The sequence below is a fragment of the Mercenaria mercenaria genome, chromosome 10 (genome assembly GCF_021730395.1).
Source record: "Mercenaria mercenaria strain notata chromosome 10, MADL_Memer_1, whole genome shotgun sequence".
Classification (NCBI taxonomy): Eukaryota; Metazoa; Mollusca; class Bivalvia; order Venerida; family Veneridae; genus Mercenaria; species Mercenaria mercenaria.
Window position 1 is genome coordinate 57158991 of NC_069370.1, and position 13676 is coordinate 57172666.

General features: G+C 34.8%; 1 protein-coding gene across 3 annotated transcripts in view; it reads right to left on the minus strand.

Annotated features, from left to right (window-relative positions):
• The window catches only part of LOC123560705 (aquaporin AQPAe.a-like), a 115837-nt gene that overhangs the window by 55800 nt on the left and 46361 nt on the right, over positions 1-13676 (minus strand). Inside the window, exon 1 of one of the 3 annotated variants that reach the window (XM_053553151.1) lies at positions 12490-13000. The exons of 1 other annotated variant lie outside the window; for it this stretch is intronic. In XM_053553151.1, coding sequence (XP_053409126.1) covers positions 12490-12723 — 234 coding nt within the window. In that variant the 5' untranslated portion in view covers positions 12724-13000. Of the gene's footprint in view, positions 1-13; positions 263-12489; positions 13001-13676 lie in introns of those variants that run through there. One more of the 3 variants, XM_053553153.1, reaches the window with a different exon arrangement.

Here is a 13676-nt window from a genome sequence, read left to right on the forward strand (position 1 = left end):
AAAACGAACTCACCCTGACAATTTTAGCCCAATCGTTCACCACTGGCACAATACCGGCAGCCGACATTGTCCCAATAAACACAAACATAAGCGTTGCAATAAATTCTGCCAGAACAGCTCGCCATGATTCCCAAGATTTAAATTCTTGAATTATTTTCTCTTTAAAATTGTTGGGTATTCGAGCATTATCGTCGGCCCGACGGATTCTCTCAATATTATTAGCAACGTGTAAAAAGTATCTTTCCATTTTCTATGTTATATATCTAAATCTCAGCTGTAAGAGTGTTTACGATACACTTTCCCGCTGGCTCGTGATGTTTACCACGGGGAGTATATTATTGCATTTGCTATCAAATCTCGTATACAATTTGTAGTTGCAAATTATTTATATGGTTCAGTTAGGATTTAGAAAGTATAATTTAAACCAGAATCTATAGGAAAGAAATGTTTGAAAAAGGAATCATTTAATGAATGTATTTTTAAAAGAATAAAAATGTAAAAACCTATATTATAGCCTAGAAGGTAGTCTTGTTGTGCTTTACAGCTACCATTTACTTACAAACCATCAATTTGTTAGTATAGTATCATGCATTTATTCTTAAATGAAATTTAGGCCTTAATCAAGTTAAGAAAGGAGTATTTTTTAATTCATCAACTGCACGGGCTAATGAACTTGAGATAAGTTTCATCTGTGTTCTGTCTGCAAGTATTCCATTTAAACAGTGTTGGCTTGTCTGAGGTTTTTTTTAAGTAATAATCATTTACGACTATGTTGGTTTTCTCATTGTGCGGCTTAAAAAGTGTTTACTCTTTCTTTTCAAACTTTTTTCACGCAGAGGTTTTTCATAAGTGCATTATTAATTTGATTTTAGAAAAACATGTTTTAGATTTTTTTTTTAACACAGAATTTAAATATTATGTCTAAAACTATTTTAATCTTCATCTTAAATAAATATTTTATAAATCGAATGACCGACCTAACATTAAATCTTCGAAGTTGTTGCTTTGTATTTTGACATGTACAGGATACGGAGAACGTACACCCCTGCAGTGCAATATAAAAAAGGAATGTTGCCAAACAATCATCTCTATCTCCAAGCAAAAACAAAATGACGATGGGTATACTGTGGAATAACGCAAGAAAAAGTTTCAACAATAATTAATTTTCATAACAAAATTTATTCAACAGTTTATAACTATATTTAGTTATAAACTGTTGACAGAGTATTTTTTTTATTTTTTTAAGCCTATCTCTAGCCATCTCTCTTCTATGCCTCTCCTCTCTGTCTTACATCAAAAATATACGTTCATAGACAAGCATATATATTACTTTATTGTATCCCACCTTTCTGATAATTACGAATTAGGTATAGTTTTGGCGTTGTCCGTCCGTCTATCCGAGCCCACATTTGCATACTTAGGCAGCTATAAGAACAATAGATAACTGTACTTTTTCGTTGATGTAATTCATTTTGTACAGTTTTTATGTGGCTATATATATATTTTGTTTACGTGGCTAAAAGAAAAATAGAGAGAACACAAAAGTAGTCACATAAATACTCATGTGTAGGAACGTCCTTCCGTCTCTTTGTCCATCCTTCCGTCGTCCGCCAATCCGTCCGGAGCCATATCTAGGAAGTGGTTTGGAATATTTAAACAAAACATCATATACATGTTAACCACCATAGGGAAATGCGGACCGTCAAGTTTCAGTCAGTGCCAAGTTGTTCGAAACTTTAACAGGTGATTTACCTAGCAGTCAATTAACTTGTAGGGTTATATATTTACAATTTAATAGACTTTGTAAAACATATATATGAGTTAAGTATCATGAACACTTTAAAGTCTTTTCAGTAGAATTAAAACATTAAAGTAATGTTTCCCACCAAGACTTATATTTTGAACCAAAAGTTATAACTGCCGGTTAGTTTAACAGCCGGGTAAAATTGCAAACAACTGTGCCCAGATTGTATATGTAACGCCAGAGTTAAAGTAGCTTCTAGTGTTAGCTATGAAGGGAACTGTCAATTTCTGCTTCATGACTTGTGACATATTTGGGCCAGAACTATGAATTTAGATCACCACAATGTGGTAGTGCACACATCCCCCACCCAGATCATGCACCCCCACCCCTAATACATTTCATTATCAACATGTGACGTTTTTTACCATCGCCCAGTTAATCACTCACCTACCCCTCCCCTCCCAAGTTTAATCCCTTTTTCAAACCTTCTATGAATATTTATCAACATGTGAAGTTGTAACCCCCTTCCCCGTCACCATCCACTTTCCAGATTTCTTACTTGATTGCGCTCTCTTTAAGACATCTGTTCTTTTAAGCTCTAATGTACTTGTTAACACCTTTAACTTTTTGCCAGATATATTTCTTTGCAATTCCTCATCACGGGGGATACCAATTCATCGAATTAGCTTGTTAAACTTTAACTGCTGCTCTCTCTTCACTAAATAAAATTGAATCGTAAATATGATAAAACCTTATTGACATGTTTGATAGGTAAACTCGTTTCTTGTGGGAAATTCAGTGAATTAAGATAAAAAACTACTTAATATCGAAAAAAGTTCAATGATTTATAGTCCCAAAACCTTATCTTCTTTGATAAATAAACTAAAATTGCCCTGTTACACTATAATACTAAGTGATAACAAAGCGGTTTTGGTTGCAATGTCTGTTTTAAATATTGGTCATCAGTGTGTTGAACCCTTGGACTGGACGTAAGGACAAGACCATTCTACCTTATTGATATATATTCCCTTCTTTTGATATATATTCCCTTTATTTTCTTTTTAACATCCTAATTTAGTGATTTGATGTGATAATAACAGTCTACGTCCTCGCACACAACAAACTTAGTGGTCATCGATGAAGTAATCACTGGCTAAATTTTAGTATCTGTCCTAAATCTCGTGAGTTTTACATCCGGGCTTTGATTCGTGCATTTGGTGCGCACAATAAAAGGGTCGCAATTGGGTTTATTTTAATACTAGTATATTGACTAAATGCATTCAAAGGTAACAACGCATGTTAACTTTGTGACCAAAAAGAAGTGTGGCATGTTTCCACAACGCCACTTTTCCATCCGCAGGTTGGTAATATATAATCCGCGGAGCGCGTTCAGGAAAACAATTCTAACGTCAAAGGTTATTTCTAAGCTCACGGGGTTTGACTGGCCAGCTTGTAATGACAACAGTTCTAGAAGTCAGTTGCTCAGACAAGTGAGACTTGTTTTTAAGTGTTCTTTTGAAGGAACAATAATCTGCATACAAAATGACATATATGCTACAAACCTAAAGAGATTAATGAAATATTCAGTCTGCAAGCGTTTCGTAAAACTCTTTGACTTTGCTCAATCAAAGCCTTGAAATGTCTGATGGTTGCAGGTTTTTGGTAGATTTATTTTCGTTTAAATCCCAGTCTATGAATATACATGAATGAGAAACAAATACAAATTTAATGTGCCTCATATCTAAGATGAACTCTGCCTGACCTAGCTTGTGGTGTAACCATGGGCTGGAATACCTTATCATTTATTTTAATAGATCTTACATAATCTAAATGGTCAGAGCGAGTGCATACAGGTTGAATAAGAACTGCTTGTTCATTGATAATTCAGACGCACTGTTCATGAACGGGACTATTTTGTGTAGCACATGAATATCCTTTGGATGTGATTCGGAATAAAATAAAGATGCTATTATTGTCAGAAATACACTTTAACTTTATCCCGCAACCAAAAATCAAATTCTTTTTTTTGTTTACATTTTACCAGCGGTACGTTACAATGCAAGAAAAAGAACTAAATTTAGTATTACTGAATTACATTTTTAGTTTTAGCTCGTTTTACAAGCAAATTAAGTAATAATTATCTATTGAATAATATAATTTCCTAAACAGACTTCCAAAATTGATAACAAGGCTAAAATTTAACTCTAAAAAGTTTATACGTGATAGGTAATGCTTACTGCACTGGTAAGGGGAAGTAACACTGTATAACAGTTTGATAAATACTTTACAGATACGATGCGTAAATATAAATCCGATGCAGTGCCTAGGCATCCGGATCTTACTTATCTTTACTACTTCTCAATTATAGAATTTGACGACAACTTTGCAAAAACGCTTCTTTTCTATTTAAAATTTGATTAAACGTTTTCATTTTTTTTTAAATCAGAACACTTGGGAAACTACGATAACTACACTAGGTATAAGTATATTGCAAAGTATTGCGGCGTTTTTATTTTTAGAAGTATATAAATGAATAATCGGTAGCGATTTCGTTTCACGAAGGTAGATCTAAATCAATAGCTGGTGTTAGAAACGTATTACCTTTCTAATTTGAATTTACGTCTTTACCGCCTTTTCTAACGTGCTTTTACGCGACGTCCAAACATTGACGTCGACGTCATCATTTTCTGTTGCTATTGTTTTGAACGTCGCTTCCGTTAGCGCAAACATATATTTCAATTCAGGAACTTGATGTAAAACTTGGTAAAGATCAAAAATCAGTAAGATTTATCGAATTGAAATTGAGTGTTTTGTTTTAAAAGGTTGCTTATTAAATATTTGCACTTGAATACTATTTAGCGTATTTAAGAAATTTAATCAGAGATATTTGCGTAAGAAATGTAACTGTCGCTTTGAATATATTGTTGAATATATGTTTTTACCTGTGTTTTTACCACTAGCAAGTCAGTTGTTTTTGAGTCTGCGAGCTATTTTTAGCGCACTATATAAGCAGAAACTTTTCCAGCCTTTTACGTTTGTGGTACTCAGAGAGAATGTAGAGGACATATTATTTTACGATTATCCTTAAAAAATTAATTTCCCAACCCACCACTCTCTGTTGTTTGTGCGTTTGATTTATAATTTCAGGAATCAAGATGACGCAAAGCTTCATCATGGCTGGAATGAGATCCTTCTTGAACAAACGAGGAATTAATTATACACTGTGACTGTTTTGCTAACGTTCGATCATCTAGTTCGAAGGATTCAGATGAAAACACACTCATGTAATACGTAGCACAGGAAGTGCAGGTTGCAGTAGCAAACTATACAGACTCAGGAGCTGAGCACGTGTAACCGTTGTCGGTGCACGTGACATGACTTAAACGAAAAGATAGACTGATTAATATTAAGTTTAATACATCAGTGTGTAGTATATTGTATTTGACAGGCGAAAATTTAACATAACGTTGACCTTTTTGCGACCGACGTCGGAGCAAATCAAATTTAATATTTAACATTTTATCTTAATCAATTACCAGTCATGATGGAAATTTTCATGCCAAGCATTAAAATAAAATAATAACGAAAATTGTAGAGCTTTTTCTTACATATAGTTTAGTTATGCACCCACGTAATAAGACGTGTGTCAGTTGATTGACCTCGTTTTTAGCTAGTCATGTTACAAGACTATCATATATCCTTCATCTGGGCTCGAACCCTAAAACCGCTGACAGCGTAACCACTTGCCTTTACCCAATTTAATCAAATGACTTGTTGGAAAATAATACTGAAATTATAGCCAGGCAATGCTACTTAAAGTGAAGTATAAGATCGTCATAAATTCCACATAACTAAGCCATTGTACTTAAAAGAAATACAAGACTTCAATTCATATTCCATGTGAAATGTATTAAAACACAACTCCGTGATAATTACTACATATTTCATTTAATGAAAAAAATAGAACTTAATCATTGAACTTGAGTTGCCTTCTTTGAACCTTACTGAAAACTAAGACATTAAATACGATTTTAAAAATAAAATTTATACGGGTCCGGGAGGTTGGGAAAAAGTACGGAACGAGCGCTTTCATCAGAAACGTTGTTTATAGACTATATCACATGTTATTCTTTTGTTTGTTTACAGTTTCAAAACGCAATGATACCGTGTGATACCTAAACGGTTATGTGACTGATTTTTCTGTTGATTTCTTTAAAAAATTTGGACCTTTAGCAAGTTTTTATAGAAAATTATTATAATGATGATATGATTTAAACGTTCACGTGATTACTTTTGCTCATTGTCAAAACGATCTTTAAATGACAAGCTGAATTTATGACTTAATTAATAACAATTTTTTTCACATGGCAACACTTCAATTATTAATTTTCAGTATCAGGAGGTTGTTTAGTAGAGGCGTGTTTTTGTTTCCTTATACGTGATCCTGGATTTAATCTATGCTATCCGAATAAAAGACATAAGGCAATGATTCCCGACTTAGCATGTATAGTGTACAACTTCAGAATTTATCTAAACTGTTGAAAAACTATTTTATGCTGGTTGATATAAATGTTGTGATATTTATTTCGAATAATCAAATTACGTGTAGATGCATAATGAGACACAAAATGTTAACTGCTGCTGGCGAAAAAAAAAAACAAGAAAAAAAGACATGAAGAGCATTTGTTTAAGGTTTATGAGAATGTTTCGTGACTTGGTGTATATTTTCCTAATTATAGATATTTACACTTAATAAGCAGTTATTTTTCCATTAGCCACGATACAAAAGTTTCCATAAAATGCGTTTTGTTACACACACATCTTATGCTTTTTATAAAGAAATTTAATCGCGTGTAATTATGAGAAAAAACACCTAAACATTTGAATATCAAAACAGACAAAATAGTGTTTTTTGTTTCTTCGCATGGTTACATACACTCAAGTTAATATAAGAAACTGAATGTTCATACTAGTACAGGGTACATTTAGAATTTTGACACGCCTATACAGAATGTTTGGATTTCTTAATTTTGGCCACAGAACAATAATTTTATTTGTCAAACACACGCCATAACAGTTGAAATGACAAAATGTATGTTTAGATTATTCTGAAAAGTGTGTATTTGTGACATTTTATTTTTGCCTGACAAGACTTCTTCGACCTATACTTGGATCGATGTGACGTTGATTCGAACAAGTGATAAAGTCTATATTTCCGTTTTCCTGAGTTAGATAATATTTCCATCGTATCTAATGAACAGATCATTGAATCAGTTAGAGGAACCACCTATACTTGTGTTGATGTGACGATGCGCACACCTGTTGGTAAAGTCTGTATTTCCGTTTTCCTAAGTTAGAACTTAAATACTTCCATCGTATCTAATGAACAGAGAATTAATAAGAGGAACTTTAATGCGATGTACCCGATGTTTGATCAATCTTGCCAAGAACTGTTCCGGGAGTAAAGAGGATTTCTTAAAGATGTTTGTAAGCAAATCTTAAACAGTTACATCTAAAACAGAAATATTGACTGCACGTACAGGTAGTGTATGAATGTTTTCAGTTAGTAATGGCTTTCCTTTGAAAGCATGAACGGCTTCAAACAGATTGAAGTGACACATTTAAATCCCTGAAGACTTTGGTCTTTCGTTGACAATCCTGCTGACTAGAAGTTCTCCTAGTTGTTTACAAAAACATTTTACATTGCCTTGCGCTTACGTCATTAATATAAATATTATTTCCATTAAATTCATTGCTGAGTAAATTGTTTATTTCAAGCTTGAAGTATAATACGCAGACAGGGTTTAAACACATGTATTTATAATTCATAAAAAGATGTATGATTGTAAACATGATTTTGGCAGTGGCAGATAACTAATGCAGAAGCATTTAACAAAAGTATCTGGGAATTTATTATTGTATACTTGAAATAGAATATGAAATTAAACTATATCATAATAGATCCGGTTTGTAGAAAATAAACAATATTGCCACATATATAACCTATGATTACAACAATGCAATCACAAATTAATCGTAGAAATGAGTAAATTATTTACATATTGCAGTATTCCAACACTACTACTACGACTGCTACATTACTCGCTACTACTGTTACTGCAGTTGCTAAGACTGCTACGATAGCATTACTGCTACAACTACGACCACTACATAACTACTGCTACTGCTATTGCTTCGACTACTATACTACTTCAACTATTGCTACGACTACATACGTACTACATTGCTACTGCTGCTGCGATTACTTCACCGATGCTGCGACTTCGACTACTACACTGCGAGTACGACTAAGACTACGACATCGCTGCTGCGAACACGACTACTATACTGCGACCATGACTATGACTACGACACCGCTGCTGCGACTTTGACTACTAAACTGTGACTACGACTACCACACCGCTGCTGCGACCAAGACTACTACACCGCTGCTGCGAACACGACTACTATACTGCGACTGTAACTACGACTACGACACTGCTGCTGCGACTACGACTACCACACCGCTACTGCGACCACGACTACTACACTACGAATACAATTTCTACACTGCCTCTACACTGCTACTATGACTAAGACTACTCCCCTGCTACTGAAAGTACGACTACTACACTGCTACAGCGTCTACGACCACTACAATACTACGACTATGACTACTACTGCGACTACGACTAATACACCGCCACTGCGACTACGACCACTACACTGCTACTGCGACTACGACCACTATACTACGACTACGACTACTTCACTGCAACTACGTCTACAACTACGACAGCGACTACGAACACTATACTACGACTACGACCACTACACTACGACTATGACAATTACTGCGACTATGACTACTACACTGCTATTGCGACTACGACTACTACATTGCTACTGCAACTACGACCACTAAACTACGACTATTCTCACTACATTGATACTGCGACTACAACTAGTACACTATGACTACTACACTGCAACAGAAAAAAAGCGACTACTACTTCTGCTTTTATTATTGTAACCAATCCTACTACTAGGGCTTACTTCATTATTGTTTTATCTTTATTATCATTATTATATATGTAGCTCCAGAACTTATATTAAATCTTAACAAGCTAAAATAAAAATTTTATATTCAAGTACGTTTTGTAAATCTGCAATAGTTACAATGTTCACAAGTGCAAACCACTTTGGGTATCCTATTTAAAACTGAATCCTATGTTATGTCCGGTATCGTGATCTATAAACATGCGTCAGATTTAAGGTTTAGGTGTATAGATAGCAGGGTACACTTAGATCCGAAAATTTTGGACACGGACAGTCTTACATGTAGCGAGTCGCAATATTGCACTTCCCTTATGAGCAGAATCAGGGTGGCCATTTTATAAATTGCGTGCATGTTTTGTGCTTTTAATTAATGGCAAGATCAGGATTCTCATACAAGAAGAAAGAAAGTTATCAAAACGAAAGGTTTACACCGTTCATGAAAAATAGCATGCCAAAATCATCAATTTTGCACATTTTGAACAGCTTGCAATGATCCCGCTGCAAGAACAATGCCCAATTTTATTGCATTTCTCAATTTAATAGTCCTTACTGAACTTCAGGATATAAACGGAATGGGGGCCCATCCAGCTTGTTTTTTCACAAAATAGCGAAAATGTTCCTGAGTATCAATCAAGAAGCACAGAACCCTTCCGTGATTTGAATTTTTCCGCGAAAAGGTGTCTCATTGATTCATACAAAGCTACCAGCAGTTAGTTTTACAACTGACATCAGAATTTTACATGTATCGGCTGTATAAATTTTCTGAAGAATTAATAATCATTATCTCACCTTAATTTACAGACATCCAAAATCACAAAGTTCTAATTATTACAAATATTGACGGGGGCCAAAATTCGAAGTGTACCCTGCTACCATATCTTCAAAACACTGAAATATTTGATAAACGAATAAAATCTTTACCAACACTCTACCTGACCATTGCATGTCCTGCCGTACTGTCCCGTACGATGGATACTTAAAATACTCACAAAAACTTGTTCGCCATTAAAATTGAATAACATTTTTAAAGAAATAAATATAAACAATTGCTGAAAATTACGTTCAACCTAGTTATGTGAAATTCAGCACTGGGACATTATTGCAAATGCCTCGTAACGAAGATATGTAACAGTTCTTTGAAAATGGTGAGTTTTCAAAGGCGCTGAACTGTCCGAAAGTGAGGCCCCTTTATGCAGTCCTTTTTCGGAAGTCAATGTATTTATCAGTAAACTGACAGTTGTTGTGTAGAGTACAATGTAATATACATGTTTTATATGTTGTTCAATTTTCATGTGAAACAACCTGTCAGGATACGAGTTATATGACCCACGGAAGTGCCTACGCTTTTCGTATCTTGAACAATGAAATGGGTCCAATCTCTAAGGTGACTATGCCTTAGATTGGCTGACAAACGATGTAGAATGTCTTTTGTTAAAACGTAGAGCTGGTGAGACCAAATATCTCATATATAGAATTTTCCTCTGGCTACCTTGCCTAAATGATTCGTGTAACAATGATTCGTAAATGATTTCTACATGAAGCTAAATAATTTCAGAGATCAGGCAAATCACTAAATGTTTCAAACTAACTTAATCTTCAATTAATACCGATAAGCTCAAACTCCTATAGGCTGGAGACTATACTTGACGGGTCTTTTTGTTGAAGTTCCCGTCAGACAATGTCAACAACATACGTGTCCTATCGCATAGATGCTCGGCCTCTGTCCTCTCAACTCTATATGATTGCCCTGACTCCTGGATGCTCAGCGCCTATATGCTATCATATGTAGCATTCAACTACCATATAGGTATATCCCCGATGCCTTGGCAGTACTTCGCCATTAATGTTGAACCGTCTATAAGCTGGAACTCTCCTACTGTCAGTAGATTACCAAACTCTGGGTCTCTGTCTCAGCTTTCCAATGCTCAGCCTATATTTGCTATAGTCTATAGCATTCAACTACCATAAAGGTAAAACTCCTATGCGCTGGCCCTATAGCTCGAAACCTTTATTGAAATTCTGCAACTCTTCTTTAGTCTATGAACTTCATACGTCTTCTTTTTTAATAATTTTTCCGCGCTGACAGGGTAGTTGCAACAACCTCCTTATCAAGGTACTGGGATAAATCATTAGTTGAATCTTCGATGTGTCTTCTTCGATTGTTGGATACCTCTGTCATCCATCTACCTATTTATACTCTAGCAGACGTGCTATTTATAGAACTTGTTTCTGATTGGTCCAAATTTAGACATAATGTGTGATGCTGGGATCCAGCTATCCACATAATGAACCCAAATCAGCCACAAATGACCCAAATTCTATTATTTACTGCAATTAAACAATAATTATAGCAATGACAACCTGAAAAGGGAGTCAAGCACTATCTGTGCTTATGTGTTACGTTATCAATATCTTAAATATACAAATTATTCTGACACAACCATTTCTTTCTATGATTTGGTATTGTTTGATTTTTATCTCAAAATGTAAGGCGGTCTTAAAAACAAATCAGAGCTTTCAGCAAAGAGGCATTATAACTTGGTGCACCCGAACTGTCCGAAATTGATTTATTTAAAGACAATTTATAATATTACATCGAATGACGACGATCCCATACCGCTGGAACCAAAGAACTATAAAAATAAATGAATACGCAACTTGAAAGCTATAGCACAATCTCGCAACATTCCGTTGACAACTAAATGAGTATCTCGTGTTACCGGTAAAGTCGCGCGTTCTCCATGCGCCATTGTTGTATCGAAAGCAATTTTACAATCGGTATAATTAATTACACCATATGACCACGCTTCTTTTGATGGTAAGAAACGTGTACGTACTCTGTGTCTTAAGACTATTTCACATTAAACTAATGTTGTTTTAGAAGGTAACATGCATTTTAAATGTAGTTTTAAAGGTACGAGTTGTAACTCCATGCTCGCCGATGTTTGTTTTTACTAAGATAACGCCGATTCACGCTCTGACACGAGATCACGCGAGATTACAGCCAGTTATCATTCTGTGTATTTTATACTTCTTTGCTGGAACTTACCGTTCGCCCACAATTCTCGTTTTTCTGTTACTTTGGTTTTGCGCCACCGCAACACCTACAACGCGCTTATTCGGGAGTAGCAGTCGAAATGGCATAGGTAGCGAGTTAACAGGGGTGCCGTTGCATAGATATTGGAACGCTTCATTGTTCTTTCAAAAAAAAAAACTTTCAACGATTATCGGTCTTACTAATGTAAAATTCAAATGAGATATATTTTTTGTTGCTGTTGTACAATAAAAGGGTGGATAGCGATTTATTATAAAATGTCACTATATTGCTGTTTACGTGCCTAAAATGACATTTTTTGGATGCAAGTTCTTCTGTGAAATTTATTTGTTATTTTAGGTTAGTTAATTTATAAGCTAATAATATAGGTTCTCTGTATCTACTCCCCTTGATATAGGGTATACCCCTTTAAGTATGATTTTGGTACGGAGAAACATTTCCAAATTATCTGCAATCATATTCTATTAAATACGCCAACGAAAATATAAAAAATGGTTTTTGAGCATATCTTTTTTTTATATTCAAGAAGTTGAACAGCAGAAAAATGTATATAAACACAGAACTAAAAATGGAACATAATAGACGAACATTTCGTTCTTGAAAAAGTAAATGCTACAGAAAACGAACTTACCCTGACAATTTTAGCCCAATCGTCCACCACTGGCACAATACCGACAGCCGACATTGTCCCAGTAAATACAAATAAAAGCGTTGCAATAAATTCTGCCAGCACAGCTCGCCATAATTCCCATGATTTTAATTCTTTAACTATTTTCTCTCTTAGATTGTTGGGCATTCGAGCATTATTGTCGGCCCGACGGATTCTCTCAAGATTGTGAGCAATGTGCAAAAAGTATCCTTCCATTTTCTATGTTATATCTAAATCTCGTTTATCAAAACAAATCCAAGTGAAAAGTTCTGATCTGATTTACAGTCCTATATTTTATGTGTGACAAATATACAGTGTTTATTTATTTACCAATACACTTTCCCACTGGCTCATGATATTTACAACAGTATCATGTGGCATAAATTATCTGTCTGGTTCAATTACGATCTGATATCTTACTGAAGCTTTTAGATTTAGAAAGTAAAAATCAAACCAGCACCCACAGGAAACGGAAACATTGGATAATTTAACGCACGTCTCTTTAGTTATTCTCAACACTATTTCATTACAAATCATCATTGCCTGGTATTATGCATTTATTCTTAACGAAAGTTCAGCCTTAATCAAGTTAAGCTTATCAGTTCTCAAAGGAGTATATAATAATTTATCAACTGCACGGAATTATGAAACTGAGATAAGTTCCACCTGCTTTCTGCCTGCAAGTATTCCATTTAAACAGTTTTAGCTTGTCTTAGTTTTTTTTTAAATCTACGACGCACAGTCTTCTCTTTGTTCTCGCCTCGAATAAGATGTTTTGTTTTCGTTAATGACCACTATTTGCAAACACTGCAAGAGACATGCCTTTGAATATCACTATTAAAAATGTAAGTAGGTCCAACGTTTACTCACTGTGGAATGTTTAACTTTTTGTAATGTTTTTGGAATTAAAGGCACTTACCTCTAGGTTTTGGCTAAAATGATCTGGTTTGGTCATTCGAACCTAAAGTATCTTGAAAATGCCAAAACAAGAAAAAAACATGGACGAGTCGAGAATGGAATCTGGGACGCCGCGGCAATAAATATTTTCCTGCGTTCTTGACCAATACACCAAGGAGGAGTCATTAAAAATAAAGCTTTATAATCAATGCAGTTTACCTCCGGTACGCCGTTACAAACGCTTTTTAGATTGAATGGAAAAATTAGTAAAA